Source organism: Psittacula echo (genome assembly GCF_963264785.1).
Source record: "Psittacula echo genome assembly, chromosome: 21".
NCBI lineage: Eukaryota > Metazoa > Chordata > Aves > Psittaciformes > Psittacidae > Psittacula > Psittacula echo.
In genome coordinates, this window is record NC_137757.1 from 5,798,415 (window position 1) to 5,822,001 (window position 23,587).

At 53.9% G+C, this 23,587-nt stretch overlaps 1 protein-coding gene across 1 annotated transcript in view; it reads left to right on the top strand.

Moving 5' to 3' along the window:
- Window positions 1-20,484, top strand: part of EPHA10 (EPH receptor A10) — a gene marked incomplete at both ends in the record, with an annotated part of 34,088 nt that extends 13,604 nt beyond the window's left edge. Inside the window, 14 exons of the mRNA XM_080632400.1 lie at window positions 3,556-3,711; window positions 4,464-4,805; window positions 10,070-10,194; window positions 11,483-11,645; window positions 12,942-13,050; window positions 13,266-13,321; window positions 14,581-14,706; window positions 16,574-16,759; window positions 17,458-17,519; window positions 17,634-17,837; window positions 19,172-19,321; window positions 19,490-19,683; window positions 19,782-19,946; window positions 20,370-20,484. Coding sequence (XP_080488526.1) covers window positions 3,556-3,711; window positions 4,464-4,805; window positions 10,070-10,194; window positions 11,483-11,645; window positions 12,942-13,050; window positions 13,266-13,321; window positions 14,581-14,706; window positions 16,574-16,759; window positions 17,458-17,519; window positions 17,634-17,837; window positions 19,172-19,321; window positions 19,490-19,683; window positions 19,782-19,946; window positions 20,370-20,484 — 2,153 coding nt within the window. The remainder of the gene's footprint in view (window positions 1-3,555; window positions 3,712-4,463; window positions 4,806-10,069; window positions 10,195-11,482; window positions 11,646-12,941; window positions 13,051-13,265; window positions 13,322-14,580; window positions 14,707-16,573; window positions 16,760-17,457; window positions 17,520-17,633; window positions 17,838-19,171; window positions 19,322-19,489; window positions 19,684-19,781; window positions 19,947-20,369) is intronic.
- Between the last annotated feature and the right edge of the window lie 3,103 nt (window positions 20,485-23,587).

The window sequence follows — 23,587 nt, forward strand, 5'->3', positions numbered from 1 at the left end:
GTGGCTTAGAAAATGTTGAGATCCTTGCTGGTGAAGGAGAAGCTTCAGCATCCTTGGAGCTGTGACTCCCAAATCCCTGGCTGGAGAGGAAGGTTCTGCCTAGGAGCCACTGGAGGGGAAATCTGGTTGGCAGCTTCATGGGGCCGTGAGATGGAGATGTCTGAACTGCTGGGGAGGGCAAACCAAAGCTGTCCCATGCCAGCCGAGTAGGAAACGGTGCATTTTGCAGCTCTGCATCCTCAATTGCCCCTGCTCTCCCTATGGCACAGACTGGGCATGGAAGAGGATGTTTCCTTCTCTTGATAGAGCCATCTGCTCTTGTCTGAGGAGCTGTGCTGGATGAGTTGGTAAGAGAAAACCTTCCCCATGGATGCCTCATGCCAGGTAACCTGCCAAGCCGCAGCACAGATCACTGCTGCCTGTTCTGCTGCTGGTTTGCTCATGGGTGCATACAGTGTTCTATCAAGGAGGGAATATGTGCTCTCTCTGTCAGCGAAACGAATAAGGCATGCCTGGTGAACAGGGAGTAGCTTGTGTGGGCAGAAATGATGGAGCTGGAGAGAGGCAATTAATCTGTCTGACCCATCCTGCTGCTTCTCTTTGGCTCTAGGAGAATGGCTTATTGAATTTTATTGTTTAATAATTAAGTTGCAGTAGTAGCAGAGGACGAGGAACAGGCTAGAAAATAGCAGAGGGGAAAAAAAAGAGGATTTCATTCTGTAAATTGATGGCCTGATCTCTTGCGAGCTGTCACGTACCCGCTGCAAAAATGAGCACTGTGAAATCACAGGGACACTGAAAGCAGCTGGGGACCAAGAAAAACACTTGTAGGATGAGGTGGAAGAGGGTGGGAGTTTATCTGAGAAAAGAAACAGAGATGCACGCATGATGCATCACATGTGCCCGGGTGCTTTTGTTCTCCCCAAGCGTCAGATGCAGACAAGCAAGGAGCAGAGTTAACAGCAAACCCACCGGCTCCTCGTGGGATGTGCTCATGCGGGGTCGTGGTGCCTGGGTTTGTGGGAACTGCAGCTTGAGGTGTTTTGTGCAGTTATTAACTCACCTCCTGACAGGCACTTCTGTAAACTTCTAGCACTTAGGAAACATTGAGGAACAGCTCCGAAGGTCCTTCTGATTGAAGATGTTCCATTTCCCACAGTGAGATGTCACATTCACTTGGCTGTCAGGCTCACCTTTAAACCCCAGGAATGGCAGCTCTGTGCTCGGGCTCTAGTGCCCGGGTCCCATCCAGTTTGTAAACAGGATTGATCTGTTGTGTCCTGCCTGACACAGGATGCGCGCAAGCATCGCGCGCCAGCGTCGAGGCTTTGATGCAGGGATGGGCTGGGCTGCTCCCTGCAGCGCGGGGTGAGCAGGAGCTGGAGCTGCGGCAGTTGTGTGCAGCACATGAGCCCCTTCCCATCCTGGCTCTGCTCTCAGGGTGCACATCTCCCCATGGCCTCCAGCTACTGGAAGAAGGCTGGTTCTGAGCCCCGGCTCTTGAACCCCTTGGGTCACAACTGCAGAGCTGGGAGGAAATGCTCAAGTGTTCAGGGAGTTACAGAACCACAGCCTGGTTTGGGTTGAAGGGATCTTAAAGCTCATCCAGCTCCAACCCCTGCCGTGGGCAGGGACACCTTCCACTGGAGCAGCTTGCTCCAAGCCCCTGTGTCCAACCTGGCCTTGAGCACTGCCAGGGATGGGGCAGCCACAGCTTCTCTGGGCACCCTGTGCCAGCGCCTCAGCACCCTCACAGGGAAGAGCTTCTGCCTAAGGTCTAATCCAAATCAACCTCAGACACAGGGAAGTCTCTCTTTGTTACTCGGGCATGGCTGGAATGGGCCTGAGGAGCCCAAATCGGCTTTCCACAGGCTTTGCTTGCGTTGGGTGACAACAGCACAAGGTCTTGTCTGGCAAAAGCAGGGCTTTGAGGCAGCTCTTGAAATGTTGTGTCCCTTATGGATGAAAAGGAAAAGTCTCTGCTGTGTGCGGCTGCCCTCAGCTCTGCCAAGCTGCTGTCTGTCATGTGCCGACAGCCAGGGGATGAAGGGACCATTGGGAGTACAAACCTCAGCCACGGTGCTGCGATCCCTCCCCACGTGTGACTGCACTGAGTTCCAAGGGCTCTGTGGTAGGTGGAATAACCTCCCCTTAAATGCTCCCATCGCAAGCAGAGATCCTCTCTGCCCTGTGCTGTGCCTGGTGCTTTGTCCTCAGCTCCCAGCTGTAGCTGCCAGTTTTATATCATGCTAAAAATTAATGAACCGGAGTGCACCGGCATCGTCTGCTTGCAAAGGAAGAGTCTCAGCAGCCAGCTCCTTAAAGATGCTAAGAGAGGGACTGCGCCAGCGGAGCTGCTCATCGAGGAGCTTTACAAGTGATTAAGTTTAAGTATCCCGGGAGCTGATGAAGGGGTAGGAGACAGCGGCACCACAGCAAGAGGATGCAGAAGCCAAGCAAAACACGAGATCCTGCTGAGCCAAACTCCTGCCAGCTCCAGTCCCTGGTGCTGGGGCCACCAGCGATGCCAGGCACGCACACACAAAAGGCTGTTTCCGTTTCAGATGTTTTAAGGTCAAACTGAAGCTGTTGCCAGCTCCTTTACGGAGTTTTACAGCCTTTTTTTGTTGGGTTTGTAAAGCGGAAAGTCTTTCATGCAGCTTCTGGGTGTCCTAGCAGGGGTATTGCTTGGAGGCTGCGTGCTACTTGTAGTAAAGATCAAGCAAATCCTTGTCCGGTGTGCGAGTTGTTCGTCTGTCAAAGATGCTTTTCAAAGGGAAGCTTGGGTCTGCCCTGTTAAAGCAGATTTATCCTGCTGCTGGTTAACTCCAGCACGTACCTGGCTGCCCACAGTGACTGTGCATGATGCACAGTGATAAAGCTGTAGCTGCTGCTGACGTGACCTCATGGCTTGGGTTTGTGGATGGAGCTCTGGTGAGGGATGAGGTCTCCAAGTTCTCCCTTTTCAATATTCCTCTCCTTTTGGGGTTGTTGCTGAGTCCTACTGTGGCTCCGGTGTCATTTCTGCTTTGCTCTCCTGACACTTGAACCCAGAGCCCTGTGTTTTCCATGTCCCGCATCGTTCTGCAGCCACCTCATCCCCCACATCCCTCCAGAACCTCCAGCTCCCTTCATGCCTTGCTGACATCTGACCATTCCTCCAGCCTGGAAGTCAGTGCAGAGCTGCAGCATCCAAATGTCCCTTCGGGGTCAAACCAAAGGCACATCTCTCCTGTGCCAGGGTCATGCAGGGGTTTAAGGAAGGCAGCCTGGGGGGTTGTATTTACTGGCCAGTGGTAGGTAAAGGATGTACGAGCGTCCAGGGAAATGGAGTCATCAAACGTGTCCCAAATTCACCTTGTGGTGTTCTTCCTTGCCCCATCCCTGGCAGTGCTCAAGGCCAGGTTGGACACAGGGGCTTGGAGCAAGCTGCTCCAGTGGAAGGGGTCCCTGCCCGTGGCAGGGGTTGGAACTGGAGGAGCTTTAAGGTCCCTTCCAACCCAAACCAGGCTGGGATTCTATGATTCCCATAACTCCCTCTCTCTGTCTTTTCAGCTTGCCTCCCTGGATTCTACAAGCTTTCCCCCCGTCTCCCTCTCTGCTCTCCCTGCCCTGAGCACAGCTTTACGCATGAGGAAGCCTCCACGTTCTGTTTGTGCCAGAAGAACTACTCCAGGTCTCCTTCAGACCCACCGTCTGCCTCCTGCACACGTACGTCTCGCTGCAGCATCTCCTTGTAAAGCAAGGAAACAGGGATCCAGACTGTCCTGCAGCACAGAGCCAGGGGATGCTCGGGATGTTGTCTGAGGCCCCACGCATGGGAGCTTCACCTGGGTATCACAGTATGTTAGAGATTGGAAGGGACCTCAAAAGATCATCTAGTCCAATCCCCCTGCCAGAGCACGAACACCTAGATAAGGTACAGGGGAGTCCTGTCTGCGCCGTGGTGCTGCTGCAGTAGGGAGGGGATTTGGGGTCTGTGCCATACAGCTCACAGGCGGAGGCTGCAGGCTGCTGAGACAGACGTGAGGTCGGGCTTGTAGGCTCCCCAGTAAAACTGGAGCACAGTCATTTAGTCAATAGAGTTGACAGATTTTAATTAAATGGCCTCTAGTTAATTGGATTGGACTCCAGCTTCTCCAGTGATGGATGCTCTCCAACGATGAGAAACCCTCCTGCTTTGCTCAAGAGTGTCTGACGGGTGGTGGGGTCCCTGCAGCTGAGCCCTAAGGCGGTGCTGGGTGCTGTGTGAGCCGTGCCTTGCTGTGCAGACACATTCCCCCGGTGGGAATCCTCCTTTTGGTGTCCCCACCGTGCTGCACCCATCAATGCATCCGCATCCCTTTGTGCTACCTGGGACCACGCGCTCTTGCTCTACCACCAGCGCCCATGCTGCTGCTCCCGTAGGTTTGCCCTTCACGCTGGGTAGCACTGACCTATCTGTGATGCTCTTCTGCTTCCAGGCCCACCCTCTGCCCCGAGGAACCTGGTCTACAGCCTGCGGCAGTCATCGCTGGTGCTGGAATGGAGCGCTCCCGCGGATGCGGGCGGCCGGAGCGACCTCACCTACAGCCTGTGGTGCGTGCGGTGCCCCGCGGCTCCGCGGGGCCGCTGCGAGCAGTGCGGCAGCAGCGTGGGCTTCGTGCCGCAGCAGACGGGGCTGGTGGAGCGCACCGTGACCCTCGTCAACCTCCTGCCCCACGTCAACTACACCATCCGCGTGGCCGCCCTCAACGGCGTCTCGGGGCTCAGCCCGCTGGCGGGGCAGCAATACGCTGAGGTCAACGTCTCCACCGGCCTCGCAGGTACGGATGTGACTCGTGAAGGTGGTTGCACAGGGGAGGGTCAGGGTGGGTGTAAGGGGGAAGCTCTTCCCTGTGAGGGTGCTGAGGCGCTGGCCCAGGGTGCCCAGAGAAGCTGTGGACCCTGTGCTGTCCGTGTAACACTGCAGGAGATTCGAGTCTGCTCTCAGGAAGGGACGGGCAGCGCTGCTCATGTGAAAAGCAAGAGGATAAAGTCAGAATAAGGAATGGTTTGGGTTGGAAGGGACCTTAAAGCTCCTCCAGCTCCAACCCCTGCCACGGGCAGGGACCCCTTCCACTGGAGCAGCTTGCTCCAAGCCCCTGTGTCCAACCTGGCCTTGAGCACTGCCAGGGATGGGGCAGCCACAGCTTCTCTGGGCACCCTGTGCCAGCGCCTCAGCACCCTCCCAGGGAAGAGCTTCTGCCTAAGAGCTCATCTCAGTCTCCCCTCTGGCAGGTTAAAGCCATTCCCCTTGGCCTGTCCCTGCAGGCCCTTGTCAAATTGATTTAATCTTTCTCTTCTGTCCTGTCTGTGGCAGTTTCATTCCCTTATGTGAGGGGAAGCAAGTACCCAGCCTTGCCCTGGGTGGCCAGAGGGGCTTGATCCCTCCTCAGTTGTCAGTTATGCTAAGGAGAATCAGCTCTGCCTTGTGTCCTTGTCTGTTCCTCTGTGGTTATGCTATGAATTTGCATGAACCCCCTTTGCCAAGCCACAGCTAATGGAGACGGATGATCCTCCCGTACCTCTTGGCAGGAATTGGCCAACAATTTCATCTGAAGAGATTAAACTTTGGTCTTGTTATAAATAATTTTCCCACCACTTGATCAAGCGTTCGTGTGCACGTTGCTGCTTTCCCTTCCCTCCTGTAATGGTTTCTGTGCCTCCGTGGGGTGGATGCTGTGCTGCGGACTGCTCTTCGGTGCAGGTGTCGCTCCTCATTAGGATCTTTGCTGTTCAAGGATGGATTTAGCTCTGGGCAGATCTTGTGTCTCCTGAGCTCAGCCTATTCCTGAGCCAGCGAACGAGCTCGGGAAGGGTGAGCTTGTCAAGGTCTAATAATGAGCCATTCATCCAGAGGCTTCCTCCTGGTGTCAGGCAGAGGGAAGAGGGATTGAAGCTGCCTCCTCACCTGGAGCATCAGGTCTGAGCTGGGGACAAGAGGCTGGGTAAGGGCATTAAGTGCCTTGTGCTTTGTAGGGAGGGAAGCAACCGGTCCATCCTAGCAACACATGCCTTAGCTGTTTGTTCAGTACAGCTTTTCTTCTGGGTAAGTGGGAATCTCAGCCCCTCACTCGAGGCTGCATACTCCTGAAGGAGCTGAAATGCGCGTGAAGAATACGGCATAATTAATCTTGTGAAGTGTTCGGAATCAATGTCTCTTGTGGAGCTGTCGAGTCTCCGGATGCAGATGGTGGCTCACAATTAGCCGAGCAGCTGAGGCTCAGGAAGCTTCTTAGAACACTTGAATCTTGTGCTGCTGAAGGTGTCCCCTCCTGAGCCAGTGCCAGGCTGCCCTGCTACCCAGTTCCTCTCCTTTGGCACTGTGGGCATGAAGTGACAGTGATGAACCTGCACCTATGGGCAAAGAGGGGGGAGATGGTCAGAGAAAGGGAAGACTTCAGAGGTGTCACAAGCAGTGGTGACTTCCTTGGTGGCTGCGATGCGATGCTCTCAGCAGTCATTTGCAGCAGCAGGGAAGCTGCAGCTTCAGAGGAAAAATTAAACAAAGAAACAAGACCCTATTTAGCTGTCAGATCTCTGCTCCTCTAAATATAGCTCCGAATGCAGCTTTCACACTGCCCTTCCCCTGCAGCAGTCACAAGGGGGAATTAGCAGTTGCTCGTTGTATTTGCAGGGGAAAAGAAAAGATGCTATTTAGTCTGCGGGAGGCCAAATTAATACTGTGTTTTTTCTAATCGGGCCCCAGCATGGGACTAAATAAAAGTGTTTGAGGAGAGAAGGGAGCTGTTTACCTGCAGCACTAGAGCTGCATTAGCTATGTAAATGTCTATGTCATTTATATTCCCGGCAGGGATCGGCTCCGATCTTAAAGGTCTTTTAAATCTGTTGCAGATTAATAATGCAGCCAGTGCTGAAATGCATTCTCCTCTCTGAGGCTGTGGAGAAGTGGTTTGTGTTGAATTAGGTCTTGTGAAGTTGAGTCCTCTGCGTGTGCAGCCCAGCCCCTGCAAGGAGGGGCAATGGGTCTGCAGGATGAGGGTCTGTGCTTGTGGGGTCTTTGCCATCCATGCAGCAAGATCCCCCCCCCGGAATTGCTTCATAGGAGCTGATGAGGCTGCTATTTTGGTTTGGAAAGAAAGACCCTGGCACAGGAGTTGCTTGGGGCAGTGACCGATGTGTTTGCTGTGTTGGGGAGGATGTTGGTTGTCCCCAGTGCTGCGCTGCAGGGATGCTCAGGGTGATGGCAAGCTCTGTCCATCCGATGGCTGCTCACCCCGTATGGGGACCAGCAGAGAGCAGCAGTGGATGGGCTGTGTCTGCTCGTGTTTGCTGCGTGTCTGCTCTGCTGCCCTGGCTCTGGAAAGGTGTGGAGAGGGGATGGGTGGGCACCAAAGAGCTCTTCCTGCTGCAGGCACTCTTGGTTCTGCTTCATCTTAGAGATGAATGGTGCTTGCTGTGGTCCCTCTTTGGGTTTTGGATGCAGTGAGTTGTTCATTGGAGGGCCACGGTGCCCACCCCTGGTTTTACTCCTTTTCTGCTAGTAGACTGGTTAATTAAGAGGACTAAACCCACATCCAGCTGAAGGGAGTGCATGAAATGAGGCACAGTGCTGAATAATTTAATGTTTGCTTTTTCAGAATAGAGGCAGTGTTGGGGGCGCTTAAAATATTGATGGGGAACCCGTTTTTTTCACAGTGTGAAATGCTTTATAGTCTGTGTGATTTTCTTTAATGCCTTTTAGACGTGTTTGAGGCTAGCGCCTGCTTTTCTGGCATGTACCATGGGTTCTGCTCTACAGCCCATCCCCGAGTGTGATTACTCCTGATGACTTTGCTAACAGTCAGGACCACTTGTGGAGGTGTTTTCAGTCTGTTTGCTAGATTCAGAGACACGGGAGGGCATCTGTGTGATGATTTATTGATGGGAATCATATCAACCAGCAAGGAGCACTTGACTTAGTTTACAGGAGCAAAACCCAAGTGGAGCGTTGGGCTGATCTCAGCTGCCCATATCACTTGTTGTGCCCTACAACACGCAGTGATGTGCACTCATCATCAAATGCTCGTGGTGGGGATTACCCTGCTGTCCAGCGACGAGCTGTGAGCGTGCTGTGTGTTCCTGTTTGTGCACGTGGGTCAGCGTGTGTCTGCAAGATTCCACTCCAACAGCAACAGCCTGGACCAGCCTAAACCTGGCTCTGATGAAGTGGAAACCAGGAGCAGTCTGCAGGGTTTGGAGCCAAAGTGCTGCAAATTCAGCCATGCTCATTATGGGTGTTGGAAGAGCCCCAGGAGGACATGGGGCTTCCTGCTGGTACCAAGCTCACACGAGCACAGGAGGCTGCTCTTTGGGCTCTCTCGCTCTTTCAGCAGCAGCCAAAGGGACCTGGAATCAACAAGCAAATCATCATGAATAAAACATCAGGAGGACTTTTTTTCTTCAGCAAAGATTAATGAGCTAAGTAATAACCACAGCATTTCACGGACACTTAGGTTGACTTTCCAGGGCCTTGCTCCTCTCCACAGGAGTCTTTGTGGGATGCTCAGGGTCCAGCAAGCACCCTGATTTGATGGAGAAGCAGGACAAGCCAGAAGCAGCTGATTTCCCCATGCAGCTTTCATTGTGCTTGTGCAGGGTCACTGCAGCTTGTTCACGCGGGTGTGTTCTGGTCCATGATGCTTACCAGGGTGATGCAGGGAGGGAGGACTGTGGCTTCCAGCCATGTCCAGGCTGATGGCTGTGAAGGGCAGATTGGGCAGCCCAGAGCCACGCTTTTGAGAGGCTTTTGTGCCATTTCCCATTCCCTCCTCAACCTGAGAGGAGATTTTCTGCCACCCCACCAGGACAGCTTCTGGCGCTGCCCTGGGAGAGCTGTGAAGACCTCACTTGATGCGTTCAGCCCCTGGGGAGCTCAGTTTTTCCAATGAATCCTGATTTCCTCACCGGTGAATCTGAAGCAGAGCAAAAGCCTCCAATAGAACCTTCATTATAGTACCAGGTATTTTATTTCCCTACCACATGGCAGCCCCTTCCTCCCTGTGCTTGTAGGTGGATGCCCTGGCCATGGGCCGACGATCACGTCTGAGCTGCTGCTGCCTTGCTCTGGGCAGGTGAGGGATGCTGTGTCCTTGGCTGGCTCCTGAGATGCTGCAGACAGTCGGACAGGTCCAGCTGGCTCTCTGCTGGTGCAGGAAGGGAAAGACTTTGGGAAGAGCTGCCGGGATGCTGCTGCTGTACGGGCATGGAGCGCAGCTCAACGGCTTGGAGGCAAGAGAAGGTGGTCAGAGGAGGAGACAGCACGGAGGAGGCTCTGGGAATGTGGAGATGAGTGCAGCAAAGGCATCAGCATCCGGCACAGAGCCTGTGGATAGCCAGGACAGCGAGCTGCCGTGCCAGGGAAATCAGCCTGTTTGGTGCCAAACCTGGTTAACATGGGAAGAGCTGGCAAGTGCATCCCACATAGCGAGGTGAACTAAACGGGAGCACAGGTGCCAAAGCACGCTCCTGCTCAAAGATGTTGTGTTTCCCAGAAACCCTCAGCACCAGGTTCGGAGCACTGGATGTTTGCTGGTGCTCGGACCCCTCTGCAGCACCACGGGGGGAGGATTTTAAGGATTTTTAAGGATTTTTTGCCTGGTTTTGGTCCAAGCATTGCCAGCTGCCCACGCTTTACAAAGCTGTTGTGTTTTACCACCCTTTTCTCCCGTTGTACAATCATCAGCTTAGAATTTGCCCTATTTCAATCCTGATTCAGAGCGTGGGAACTGGCATCTGCAGCAACAGCACCACTCTTCAGCTGTTTAAACTGTTGACGTTTTCACTGTGGCATCACTGGGCAGAAGCAGAAAGGAAGTTACCAAAACTGAACACATTTGGGCTGATGTGGGACTTGCAGCCCAGGTGAATGCCCCATCCCTGGCAGTGTTCAAGGCCAGGTTGGACACAGGGGCTTGGAGCAAGCTGCTCCAGTGGAAGGGGTCCCTGCGCTTGGATGCAGGGGGATTTGGGTGCTGCTGGAGCAGGAGGGAAGCTCTGCCCCCAGCAGCACCGTGCTCACCCCTTGCTTTCCTCTCTGCTTTTTCAGCACCAAATCCTATCACTGGCATCCGCACAGATAAAGTGGAGCAGAAGAGCATCTCCTTGTCCTGGCAGGAGCCGGGCTTCCCGAGCACAAATGGCACCGAGTACGAGGTCAAGTACTATGAGAAGGTAGGCTCTGGGGAATGGCTTTGGGGAATGGCCCCAGCTCTTGCTCATGCCCCAGCCAGCTCTGGGTATGTCCCTTGACAGTCTGCCCCTGCCCATCTCTTAATTGTAAGCCCAGCTTTTATTTGACAGGGGGGTGAGATTTTGAGAGTTAAAACCAGCGGGCAGAGAGCGGGGACAATGCTCTAAATCCAACCAAATGCAGTTTATGAGGCAGCTCCACAAATTACCTTCTCTGCGTGTGCTCAGGCTCATTATGGAACTGATTGCATGTCAAGCAAACTGCGCAGGTGACGTGGTGACGTTCTGTATTTAGAAACAAGCTACCATGAAGCTGATTCATATTAATGGGATTTTCAGCCTCTGATAGATTTGAGAGAAGAAATCTGTGTGAGAGGGTGAAGGCTGAAGCCCGAGATGATAATTCCTGTGCAAATGGGCTGCAGCAACAAGATACTCAGGGTATGGGAAATGAGGAAACATCCTGCTTGGGCAGGGAATTTGAACTGGTTTAGTAATTATTGACTGCAATGAGGCTCTTGATGCTGACACGAAAATCAACTCAGTTCCTAATCTTTGCTTTTAAAGCTGTGTTCGAACTGTGGAGATTCAAGGGGGAAAGCGTATCAATGGCAAATACATTACCCAGCGGTGTCCCTGCGTTGCTGCGCTGGGATGCTCCTTGGGACCGATCCCTTGTGTAATGAAGGCGCAGCACACACATGTGGGATCTGAGGGAGGCTGATGCTGGGACAGCAGGACGCAGCCCAGCCCTGCTCCCGGTGGGAAACGGCATCAGATAACCTGGTCCAGGTCTCATCTTCTCACTGGAGAGCTTGGTCAATGGTAGCCGACATGGCTGAGAGAACGATCTCTCATGGTGGCTGCACAGAACCTCGGGAAGCTTTGTGGGAGCCGTTGGAGCTTGGTTTGCTTTGCAAACCCACCTGCCAGCTTTCATTACTTGGTGTGTGCTGATACAGGGACATTTACTCCAGGGCTCAAGTGGCTGTAGCAAGGGAGCAGGAAAGGACCGGAAAGTACCAGCATCCTGTCCTCTGCCTGTTTCCATAGCACATCACCAGGCTCCATCTGCTATTTCATGTGACCTTTCCATGTAATTTCTATTAATGAGACATCCAGCAAATGTATTCTTTCTGTTGATGGCTTTCTGTTTAGATAGAGTGTCCCGATGGGCCCCAGAGGCGAGGGGAAGATCCAGCGGTGCTGTGCCTGCTCCGGGGCACGGCTGTCAGTCCAGCTCCGTCTCAGGTATCTCATTATTTCACAGGATCAGAGAGATCAGAGCTACTCAACTGTGAAAACCACATCGACGGCCGTGACGGTCAATAACCTGAAGCCTGGCACCCTCTATATTTTCCAAATCCGGACATCTTCCTCTCCGGACTATGGGAACTACAACCCCAGCATCGAGGTGGAGACGCTGGCAGAGTGTAAGTGCTGGTACCTGGGACGTGAGGCTCTTGGAGCTGAGCCGTGGGGATGCTGCTGCTCCCTGCTCCTGCCCCACATGCTCGTGGTTTCCTGGAGCAGCATCTCTTCCTCTAGTTCCTCTGCTCCGGGTCGAAGGGGAGGCACTTCCAAGGGATTGCTTTTAATTGCATTTTCCTATATGATTTTGAGCCCTGCCTCTGCTCTGTCTGTCCTGGAGGAGTCTGTCCTTGCTCTTCTCAGTGCATCAGTGTCCTGGGGACAGAGTCTCTGCTCCTCGACTGAGATTGCCCAAGGAAGTGCTCAGCAGAGGCAGTGGCTGGGTGCTGGTTTGCCTTTGGTGTGATGTTGGTGCTGGAACAGATCTCACCAGGTCCCTTTTGTGGTGCCACCAAACAGGCACTGGAAGGGAGCGAGTGTTGGTCCCCGCTGGTATAAATGCTGAGGGCACAATCCTGCCCGGGTCTGTGAAGCTGTGCAGCCCACAGCAGGCACAGCACAGGACGCAAGACCAGCTTGGAGATGCAGCTGCCCTTGGATGCATGCCCCACATAGGAGATGACTGCTTTACCCCCACTGCCATCCTGGCTCATGAGGCACTTGGCTTATTAGCTGCTTGGCTGCATCAGGTCAGCCAGCATCAGTGTTATTTGCTGGGGCTTTTCCTTTTCACAGTTTCCATTCATAACTATAGTCCAGAAGCATCTTATTTCACTGATTTGAAAGAGGGCTTGGAGAGATGGTTGGGCTTCAGCTTAATAACCCACCCTGGCTAGAAATGAAAGCCCTGAGATGGCTGGCTCAGTACGACTCTCACAGATTGTGTTTAACAGGGCTTTAAATTGCATCCATTTGCCACACAGAAGACATTTGCAGAATGAATTGAAACCAATAAAATTTTTATATAGAATGTAGCTTTCTAATACCCCTGTTTGCAAAAGCAGGAAGGGAAGGGATTAATGTGATGAAGGAAAACTATTTGTGAGCTATACATTTTAATACGTCCCTCTGATAAACTGGAACCTTTCCTCAGTGCTGATTAACAGGACCAGGAGCCTGGTGTGGCAGTGCTGGGGCTGCTCCATCTGTGCCCTGCACGTCGATCTCACTGCATCAGCTCAAGTGCAGTAAAACTGAACCAGAATGGGAATTGTGAGGATGGGGAAAAGCATCTTGGTGCTAAGGAAGGGTTGTCCCATCCTTGTTGGAGGATGCAGTCGGCACTGGGAGGAGCAGCCGGGGCTGCCCCATTGCCCTCCTGGGGTGCATTGCTGACCACCTCTGCTTCCCTACTGCAGTGTCAGTGGCCTCCAGCGAGCAGAACCCTGTCCTCATCATCGTGGTGGTGGCCATCGCGGGGATGACGGTGCTGGTGTCCATGGTGATCGGCACCATGGTCTGGAGGAGGTGAGCGGGGCTGGGGCATGGACCAAAGAGGACCAAAGCCAGGTTCCCCTGCAGCAGGGCTCTTGGGAGCCTGGGGCAGTGCTGGCTCTAAGCATGGGAGCTGGGTTGAGCCTGCTGGGGTTGGACTCTGTTCCTGAGCACTGTGACTTGAGGCTCTTATAGCCAGCGAGAGGCTGCTGCCCAGATAACAGCGTGCATCTTCATTCTCATTGCAGACAGTGTGGATACAGCAAAGCCAGCCAGGATGGGGACGAGGAGCTGTACTTCCATTGTAAGTGAAGCCTGGCCACCATGGCTGGTATGACTGCGTGGGCATCCCTGTGTTTATTGCTATTAATAACCCAGCTTCCAACAAAGCAGCCCTGAGTCCTCCCTTTTGAAGCGTTGTCATCCTGCATCATCCCAGAGCAGGGGCTCAGCACAGTGAGGCTCCCTGGGGACAGCAGGCTTGGCAGCTTCCTCAGCCAGGGTCCGTCCTTCCCGCACACAGGTCACTGCTGTGCCGAAGGAAATGGGGATGCTTCAGCTTTCCATGGGGTGTGTGAATCATTCTGTCAGCTTCCCACGAACGGCTGCATGAGAGCACAGCTTCTGCTTTCTGGGGCTACTCTTGATTATTGAGCATCAGTAATTAGACAGACAGCAGCTGTCAAAGGAAATTCAGATATCAGGATTGATGAGTTTATTTGATTCCTGGCATATGCCCATGAAGCGTACACATGCTCTTGTGCTCCCCGAAGCATTTCAGATGCAGCAGAGCCTGCATGCTGCTTGGATTCAGCTTGGCTGCTTCATAGCATCCCAGACTGCTATGGGTTGAAAGGGACCTTAAACCTCATCCAGCTCCAACCCCTGCCACGGGCAGGGACCCCTTCCACTGGAGCAGCTTGCTCCAAGCTCCTGTGTCCAGGATCCCTGGCCTTGAACACTGCCAGGGATGGGGCAGCCACAGCTTCTCTGGGCACCCTGTGCCAGTGCCTCAGCACCCTCACAGGGAAGAGCTTCGGCCTAAGAGCTCATCTCAGTCTCCCTTCTTGCAGGTTCAAGCCATTCCCCTTGTGCTGTCCCTTTGCAAGTGCTCCTGTAACCAGGTCAGCCTCGATCCACACTCTTGTCCTGGATGTGCTCCTGGTGCAGGACCGCTGCCCCTGCAGCAGATGGTAGATGCCTGTGGGAGGCGTTTTGCTGCCCGTGCTGCTAATGGAGGGGTCCTGGAACATGCTTGTTTGTGGTTATAATTATTTCTCCTAGAGGTCTTGGGGATGGAGATGATTTGGATACCTGAGGATTAGCGTGAGTGACTCCGGCAGGGAGAGAGCTGCGCTAGGGTGAAGGAGCTGCTCTCCTTTGACTCAGGGGTTGTGGCAATGGAGCAATGAGTTTCATTTAATCCCACGAGAAATTTCCTAGCAACCTGAAATCTGAGCCTTTTACTTTACTTATAAAGAGATGGCAATAACCTGGTTAAAGATGGATAACGTGGGGGAACAGGCTGAGCCCTTCTCATGCACCTTTCTGCCTTCCCTGCAGTTAAAATACCGACCAGGAGGACGTACATTGACCCTGACACTTGTGAAGACCCCATGCAGGCCGTGCACCTCTTTGCCAAAGAGCTGGATAACGCTAGTATTAAAATTGAGAGGATCATTGGGACAGGCAAGTTCCTTGCTGCATCTCCCGGGGCATCTCCTCATCCTCTGACACCATGGACTTTGCTCTCATAGATGCTTGCAGCAGGGAGGTGGGAGTGTGGTGTTCAGGAGCTTGAGTTTGCATTCCTCTTTGTTTTTCCGAGGCACTAAGCAGAGGCAGGGAGTTTGGAGCAGAAAGCATCAGCAATTATCTGCATCTGGGCACTTTGACAGCAGCGTGAAAACCATGTATAAATACGTGAACCTAATGATTTATTGATTTTCATCAACTTTGCTGCCTGAAACTTAAAAGCGAATTAACATCCCCTCGGTGGGCCCTGGAGCCTTCCTCGCTCGTGTGAGCCAGGACATGGGAAACGTGAGCATCCTTTGCTGGTTCTTCTCCTAAAGACAAATTCAGCTGCAGAAGAGGAGGTGGAGGAAGAAAAGAGGGAAGGGCTTTGCCCGCCAGCCTGAAGGACAGGGTTGGAGGGAGGAGGACACTGAGGAGAAGAGGAGGTTGTCTCTGTGGCTGCTGAGCGGAGCAGCTGAGAGGAATCCCACATCCCTTTGAGAAGCGAATTGGTGTTTGAAAGATCAAGGAGGAAAATTGGCCAGGAAGGCATTTCCATGGAAGGAATTTGGGAGTGCATTTGTCTCGCGTCTGACCTGAAAAGTACCTGGCTTTTAAATCAGAAAAGCTTTTCTTAGCTGCACACGTTTTGTTATAAAGCCAATATTCGCCTTTTATGTTATGAGTTTGGTTAAGTTATGAATAGCTCCAGTTGTCAAGTGCGTGGCTGTGCAGAGTGGGATGTTCTGCCTCATAGAATCATCACAGCATCCCAGACTGGTTTGTGTTGAAGGGACCTTAAAGCTCCTCCAGCTCCAACCCCTGCCACGGGCAGGGACCCCTTCCACTGGAGCAGCTTGCTCCAAGCCCCTGTGTTCAACCTGGCCTTGAACACTGCCAGGGATGGGGCAGCCACAGCTTCGCTGGGCACCCTGGGCCAGCGCCTCAGCACCCTCACAAGGAAGAGCTTCTGCCTAAGAGCTCATCTCAGTCTCCCCTCTGGCAGGTTAAAACCATTCCCCTTGGCCTGTCCCTGCAGGCCCTTGTATGAAGTCTCTCTTCCAAGACCACAGGGACCCTCCTTGCCCTGCAATGCTCCGTTCCCTTCATGTGTGCTGAGCCAGGAAGCAGAATAGGCCAGGTCCAGGGAGCATGAGCTCAGTGGCTGGGGGTTAATCCCCTTTTCACAGGGTAAACCACAATGTGCACTTGAGCAGAGGTGGAGAGAATGGCTTAGAGGTGTAGGAAGAGGAAGAAGAAGCTGCATTGCGTTATCCCAGGTTTTTAGTATCACATGCTGATGCTAAACTTGTGTGAAGGGTTGTGTGTTCAGCAAAGGTGGGGGAAGATGTTAAAACAGGCTCTGTGGGGGAAACCTGCAGCCACGCAGGGCTCCGGCTGTTTGAGTTTAAGGATTGGCAAATCCTCTGATGAACGATGGGGAAGTCTTGCTGGTCTACACAGCAGGACACATCACTTGTGCTACAGGAATGCATTTTGTGCTTCCAAAGAAGGGGAAATATTCCCTAAAGGGAGCTGGCTTCCAAGAGGAGGACTGCTGCCCTTTGCTTCGTGGCAGGTATATGTATAAGCTGTCTTTATAATGCTCAGTAAAACATCACCCTTACACAGTGCTACCGAGAGAGGAAGCTGTGAAGCAAAGGAGGAGGTTGCTCCTTCTTTCATGGTCCGGAACCGGCCGAGGGAAGTGTGACAGCCCCTGATGGAGTGGTGGGAATGCGACCGCAGGGGCAGGCGCGGGCTGGCAGCCGGGGACGTGGGACCAGGGATGCTGTTAACCCATCTCTGTGCTGCGCAGGGGAGTTTGGAGAGGTCTGCCGGGGGTGCCTGAAGCTGCCCAGCAAGCGGGAGCTGCCGGTGGCCATCCAGACGCTGCGGGCAGGGTGCTCGGAGAAGCAGCAGCGTTCCTTCCTGGCAGAGGCGTGCACCATGGGCCAGTTCGATCACTCCAACGTCATCCGCCTGGAGGGGGTCATCACCAGAGGTGAGGGGGGATGCGGGCTGCCTGACGCGGGCTGCTGTGCTCAAGCTGTCATTTTGGAGGGGTGAGCGGGCGCAATACCGTTGGCCCCAGAGATGAGGGGTTTTTCCTCCTGTATTCGCTGGTTTAGCGTTCTGCTGATGAATAAAAGGCTCGTAGCTAGATTAATACATCCAAGGAGTGGGACTGGCTGAGGAGCAAAACTGTGCACTCTTAATAAAAGCAAATTGAAGTGAGGGTCTGTCAGTAAAACAGATGACTCTGCTCCCGGCTCTCGTACGCGCTGGACGGCTCTGCGGATGCTGTAGTTAAATGGATATCCATGTAAATCCAAAGAAACGTGAGCAGCTGTGCTGATTTTAACTGGCCTTTTTATTAGGTAAGGAAGTGTTTCTGCTCTGAGCCGTGGGCTGAGCAGGTTGCTTTTGCTTTTAATGGGTTGTGCTGTCCTCCTTCGTGATGGGGTTTAGTGTCCTGGTAAAAGGAGCATCTCATGGGATCCCAGCTGGGAGAGACAGGAAAACCTCGGACCTACTGCTCATTGAAAACTATCCTAAGATGAAGTCCTTGTGTTCCTTAATAGCCAGGCAGCCCAGGCTGACCGTGCTGGACGTTAGCACCCGGGTTTCTAACACCCACAGCGTCAGCACTGCCTAAGCCATGGGCAGGACTCACGCCGTGCTCCTTGTCTGTCCATGCAGGGAGCACCATGATGATAGTGATGGAGTACATGGGGAATGGGGTGCTGGACTCTTTCCTCAGGGTGAGTGCTGTGGAGCTGGTGGGAGCTGGGCCTGTCACCCTCCCAGGCTCTGCTGGGGAGGCCTCTCGATGTGGGCATTGCTCACCTTTGGCTTTTCCTCCTCTCATCCTACAGAAACACGAGGGGCAGTTCACGGCCACCCAGCTGGTTTGCATGCTGCAGGGCATTGCCGCTGGCATGAAGTACCTGGCAGAGATGGGTTACATCCATAAAAAGCTGGCTGCCCACAAGGTCCTCGTGAACAGCAGCCTGGCTTGCAAAATAACTGGTTTCAGGCGGCCCCAGGAGGATAAGATGGAGACCATCTTCTCCACGATGGTAAGCTGCCTTTCCAGGCTCGGGCGGCGACGTTCCCTGAAGGCAGAACGCTCTCAGAACAGCTGCAGAGGTGGATCTCCCTGGCTGTGGTACATGGCTACGGCCAGGGGTGCTTGGGCAGAGGACAGAGGGCTTTGCAGCCAGCTCTGAATGCTGAGTAAGGATCAAATCCAAAGCCAGCCAGCTTCCACTGGTGGAGTTAATAAAACATACAGCAATTCCACCCCAGAACCGCTGTTTTTCCTAGGCTCCTGTTTCCTTCCTCGTGTATGGACGCTGGCTCTGCATCTAAACAGCTTCTTTCTCAGCTAGAAAACAAATGCACTTAGCCAGGAACTGCATGGATCTGCCCAGCTCTGCTCTTCCCATCCTCTGCCCACAGCCCTGCTGCACGTCTGCGGGAACGGGCAGAGGCACGGGGTGGCTGGAGGCAGCCCTGGCAGCCTCAGGGTCCCTCCCGTCTCTTTCATCACTTGGAATGAAATTCATGGCTTTCAATTAAGGGTCCGAGTCCTGCTTGATTCACACTTGTGCCCGGCACTGCAGCTCCTGAGTGACTGTGAGCCCTTGGGCATGGACCCCATGGACCCCCCCCCACATGCAGCCCCTCGCTGGAGCCAGCTCTCCATCCCTGCTCTTTTGAGGATGCGTCAATGTGTTTGGAACTGCAGAGCAAGCAGATGTATTTCAGTTGGTACCACCTGGGGCTGTTAGCGCCTTGCCTTAACCAGGCATTCATATACGAAAGAGCATCAGTTCCTCAATCAAATGAGCACTCATTGCTTGCAGGGAGCACTGGGCAGCACCAAGGAGGCAGCAGCCCAAGTGTGCTGGGTATGGAGCTGAGCGAGGGTGATGGAGAGCTCAGCAGGAGCCCTGGCTTCGCCCACCGCGGTGCAGCGGGGCTGTGCCTTTGGGTCCAGGTCTCCCTGCTGTTAATGACAATTGGCTGTGGTCTGTGACCTGCTTCCAGTAGTGCAACCAGAGGGCTCTGCAGACAGCGAGACAGGGATGGCAAACCACAGGAGACCAAACCAGGGTGGAGGGACTGTGTTTGCACGGCACTGAAGCTGGTTTCATTAAATATTAAGGTGTAAAATGCCATCAGCTCTTCCCAGAGACGTTCTCCTCTCCCATTAATGTTTTAGGACTTGCATACAGTGGCATGGCTGTTTTCAAATGAATCAAGGCTAAGGTTTTCTGGTAGTACTAAACCTTCACATGGCTCATGGGCTGCTCGGTGCCTGCCCTGTGATGCTGGGCAGGGCGTGATGAAGAGCTGCCTGTGGACGAGCTACATCCTGCTCATCACTTCTCCCCTTCTCCCCACGCAGCGTGGGAAGAGCCTGGTGCTGTGGTCAGCCCCCGAAGCCATCCAGTATCACCACTTCAGTCCGGCCAGCGACGTGTGGAGCTTCGGCATCGTCATGTGGGAGGTCATGTCCTATGGCGAGAGACCCTACTGGGACATGTCCAACCAGGACGTGAGTGCCTGCGGGGTAGATGATGGCGTTGCCATTGCTGATGGTGTGCAGGTGGCTCCATGGGGTGTGGAGGAGCTGCCGCTGCTCTGACGTGCGGTATGGGTGCCCCAGGGGGTTGCCTTTGCTCTGGTCCCATCTCCTCACCTCCTGCTCCCTTGTGCACTGCAGGTGATGAAGGCTGTGGAGGACGGGTTCCGCCTGCCCGCCCCAGTGAACTGCCAGCCCCCCCTGCACCAGCTCATGCTCGACTGCTGGCAGAAGGACCGCAGCCAGAGACCCAAGTTCTCGCACATCCACAACATCCTCAGCAAGCTGGTGCAGAGCCCGGAGCCCCCAAAGTGCCCCAGCTCCACGTGCACCAGGTGAGCATCCTCTTGCTTTGCTGCCTCCTCCTTTGCCTGCCGGGTGCCACCTCAGGCGCGCCATGTCCTCCATCCTCACCGCCCCGTTGTGTTGGCAGGTCCCACAGCACCTCCATCCCCCTCACCGAGCGAACCTTCTCAGCCTTCCCATCTTTCAGCTCCGTAGGCGAGTGGCTGGAAGCGATAGAAATGGGCAGGTACAAAGACAACTTCACTGCTGCGGGCTACTGCTACCTGGAGTCGGTGGCCAGGATGACAGCCCAGTAAGTGGCTATAACCTGGCTATTACCTTGTGTCACTGGGTGCAGTGAGCGTGAGCTCTGCTTTGCACTTAGTGGGGCATCACTAAACAAGCGGACAGGTCTTCCAAAACCTGTCTCTAAGAGCTCACTGGTAGGGGCTGGCTGCATGTGTTGTGCATCTCAGTTGCTGGTGCCTTTCCCTTCCTGAAAGCAGAGTTGAATCTAATGCAGATTACTGATTCTGGGTTATGTGGACAGCACGGGGTGGCAGGGTTGGGAGCTATCTCATGCAGGGTGTGCTGCAGGCTTGTGTTATCCCTGCATCCCTGGGACAACAGGTTGGGGCTTTCTCACCGTGGCAGGTCTGAAACCTGCACTGCCCTTGCGTGGGAGCTGTTGGTGCCGGAGCATTTCAGAGCTGAGGCTTGTTTTCCACGGCGGCAGGGACATCCTCAGCCTGGGCATCACGCTGGCGGAGCACCAGAGCACCATCCTGAGCGGGATCCAGACCCTGCGGGCGCAGGTGATCCAGATGCATGGCCGAGGCGTGCAGGTGTGAAGCGGAGCCCTGCAGCCGTGCAGAGCACTGACCCGGGGGCAGGCAGCGCCCGGCCGCACTCCGGACCAGAGGTGGGATGCAGGGATCACTGAGCTGCTGCCAAACCAGCGGGGCAAGAGCGCAGGGCGTCAGGAAGCCAAGGATTCCCGGGATGCGTGCCTCGGTGGATGTGGCTCTCCCTAGCGCTGCCGTGTGTGATGAGTCAAACTGATGATGCCATTTCACGTGGTGGTTGGGTTAACGGGGTGGCTGGACGCTTGTGCGCTGTCTTAATCCAGAGCTGACAGCGCTTTCGTAGCTAGCATCCTACTGGCGAGATCCATGGGTATTTTTATACAAGCTGACACTTTCAGGCAACCCCACAAGGAGCTTTTTATTGCTGTTATTTTTAGAGACCGGAGCACAGCTCCCACCCAGCGCCCAACTTCTGGAAGGTGACTTTCCCCCATCTGCTATGCTGAAGGCAACGCTTTCCCAGCCACCTCCCTTCTGCTCTGAGTTACTTCCCTGTGTCTTGATGCCACGGCTGGTGAACAAAACCAAACCTCTCTCCACTAACGTGCAGAGCAAATGGTGCTGAATGTTTCTGAGGCTCTCTTGACGAGACAGTTTCAGGGGGAGAAATGAAAAGCTTTGATGAAGGGAGCCAGAACCAAGAGAGGTGAAGCAGTGGAGCCCTTGGGCTGCCCTGCTGATGCTGTCAGCCTTTTGTGCAGGTCCCAGTGCCCCTGGAGCCCAGCAGGGGGGTGGGAGCTCACAGACCAGAGCAGCAGCAGGCAGCGTGCCTGCTGTGTCGTGAACAGCACTAATTCAACCCACAGCAGCAGCAGGAGCATCCCAGTTCAGCCAGAAATGGGATGGAAAGCCAGGAACTGGTTTGAGGTCAGGCAAGGCTGTGCTTTAGGGGGGGATGCTGCCCATGTCCTCACTGCAGTGTACCCCTGGCCACTGGAAGGGATACCTTAGCCGTGGTGAGTGCTCTTCCCTTCCTCCTCCAGTTGCCCCCTGCCTGGCCGGGAGCAGGGAATGCCTGGCTCTGCTGTGCCAGGGCATGTTTTCCAACCTCACGTTAATGGCTGGGCAGAGGTCCATGGCCGAGGGCTGCAGTGCCAGCCCTCCCCACAGCACCCATGGTGGGTTGCACCCCATTCTCTGGGTGTCCCACTGTTTGCTGGAGGGACCACGCACCCCAGCTGGGCAGAACTGACCCTTGCACCCGTGGGATCCCTGGAATCCTGCTGTGCAACCCAGGCAAACCAGGGCACATCAGCACTTTATTTGTTGCAGCGGGAGCGCAGCACTGCCTGCCTTGCACGCTGGCAGTTCCCACTGCTGCAGGCCTCATCCCTGACAGAAGACATAAATAGCATCTACTTAATAATACAAGTTTCCTTGAAGTTAGTTAATTAAATGAGTCTTTGCAGCCTTGTACGGAGTTTTGTAGGCCTTTTATTGCCATCTGTAAGTATTGCAAGTGAATTATTGATGATGAAAGGCAAAGGTTTACAAAGGGAATGGATGCTGTGGGAGATGCTCACAGAGCGGCTGGAAATCTGTTGGAGTCGGATCCTCCAATTAGCCTGCCCTGAGAGGATGAGGAGCTGAATAATGGTTGAGAGAAAGGCTTTAACTGTTGGCACAGGCGTCTTGGTTCCCTGCTGGTCAAGCAGAGCAGCGTGACCATGGGCACTGGTGGCAGCGGTGAACAAGCTCTCTCCTTCCTTCCCCCTCTGCACTTTAAGCAACGCTCCCCAGTGTCACTTGGTTGGTTTTACAGCAGACACAACTTGTCTTTAGGTTTGGCCCTTGCCCGGTCTGGTTGGTCGCTCTCCATCCCGCTGTTCCACACCCAGAAGAGTAATAACGGTGAACCGAAACCTTCATTTGGTAGAGATGCCAGATCCCAAGGATCAAGTGCAATTTGTATGCTCTTTATGTTTACATTTTATCGATAGAGGAAGTCTATTACAGTTCTCTAGGCAGCGAGTTGAACCAACTTGATTCTGGATCCTCACCCCCATTTCCCTGCTCTGGTCCTGTCCATTGGGATTTCCATCCTGTGCTGGGATGCAGGGAGCCGTGCTGGGAGGTCACTGCTGGGTAGGCTCGTGCCATGGGAGCTCCATGCAGCTGCTTTCAGGAGGGTGCAGGGAAGCCCAGGGCTCTGTGACAAGGTGATGGAGTGCTCAGGGTCTGGGAAATGGACTTATCCAGACTCATGGCTCTGAGTCCCTCGGGAAGCTGCTGTGGCCATGCAGGCAGGGGTCCCTGCTCTCCCAGGGGAGCTGAGCGATGCATGGGGCTGGCAGCCCAGCAGCTTCCCAGGCCATTTGCTTGTATAGAATCATGGAGCAGTTTGGGCTGGAAAGGACCTCAAGATCATCCAGTTCCAACCCCCCTGTGTGGTTGTACAGTGCTAGAATAGTGCAAGTAAAACCGAGACCATCTTTCAATCATTCCTTTAGCGTTTCCCCCACTGTATTAGGCTCCCTCCATTCCCCAGCACAATCAGACCTGAAGGTGTAATTTCTTTGCCTGTGTCTCTCTGGCTGCTCCCAAAAGGCATTCAGTGTTTAATTACTTCTCTGACTTATTCTGCTGGGAGCCTGGGATGTGGTGTTTCAGGAAGCTGGGTCTGTGGATGGGGCCGTGCTCTCACTCAGCAGAAACAAGAGGTGTTTGCTTCGCTGGCCTCTCCTTCAAGAAAGAAAAGGAAAAGCACATGATGGGAGTCTGCTTTCTAGCCTAGCTTGTAGCAATAAACACTTTTAATTGAGCTCCTCATCAACACTGGAGATAATAAAATGAGCAGATTAAGCTGTAGATTGTTGTCATGATTTTAGAATTAACTTGCAGCCTCCCAGCACCTCTCTTTGGGGAAGCATTCAATGCCTTATAATTCAATTAATTAGCAGCACTGTTTCGAAGCTGCTTGACCGAGGGAGATGCCTCAGAATGGGTTTGGTCTCTTTGGCCATCCAGCCTCTGAGATGACACAAGGCTCCTTCCTCCTCCCCTTGGTGTGGGGAAGCCCTCATCCCATTGGTGCTAGTAAGGGTTCAGGGCAGGCTGACCACACTCCCCCAGTGCCAGCAGCATTGGT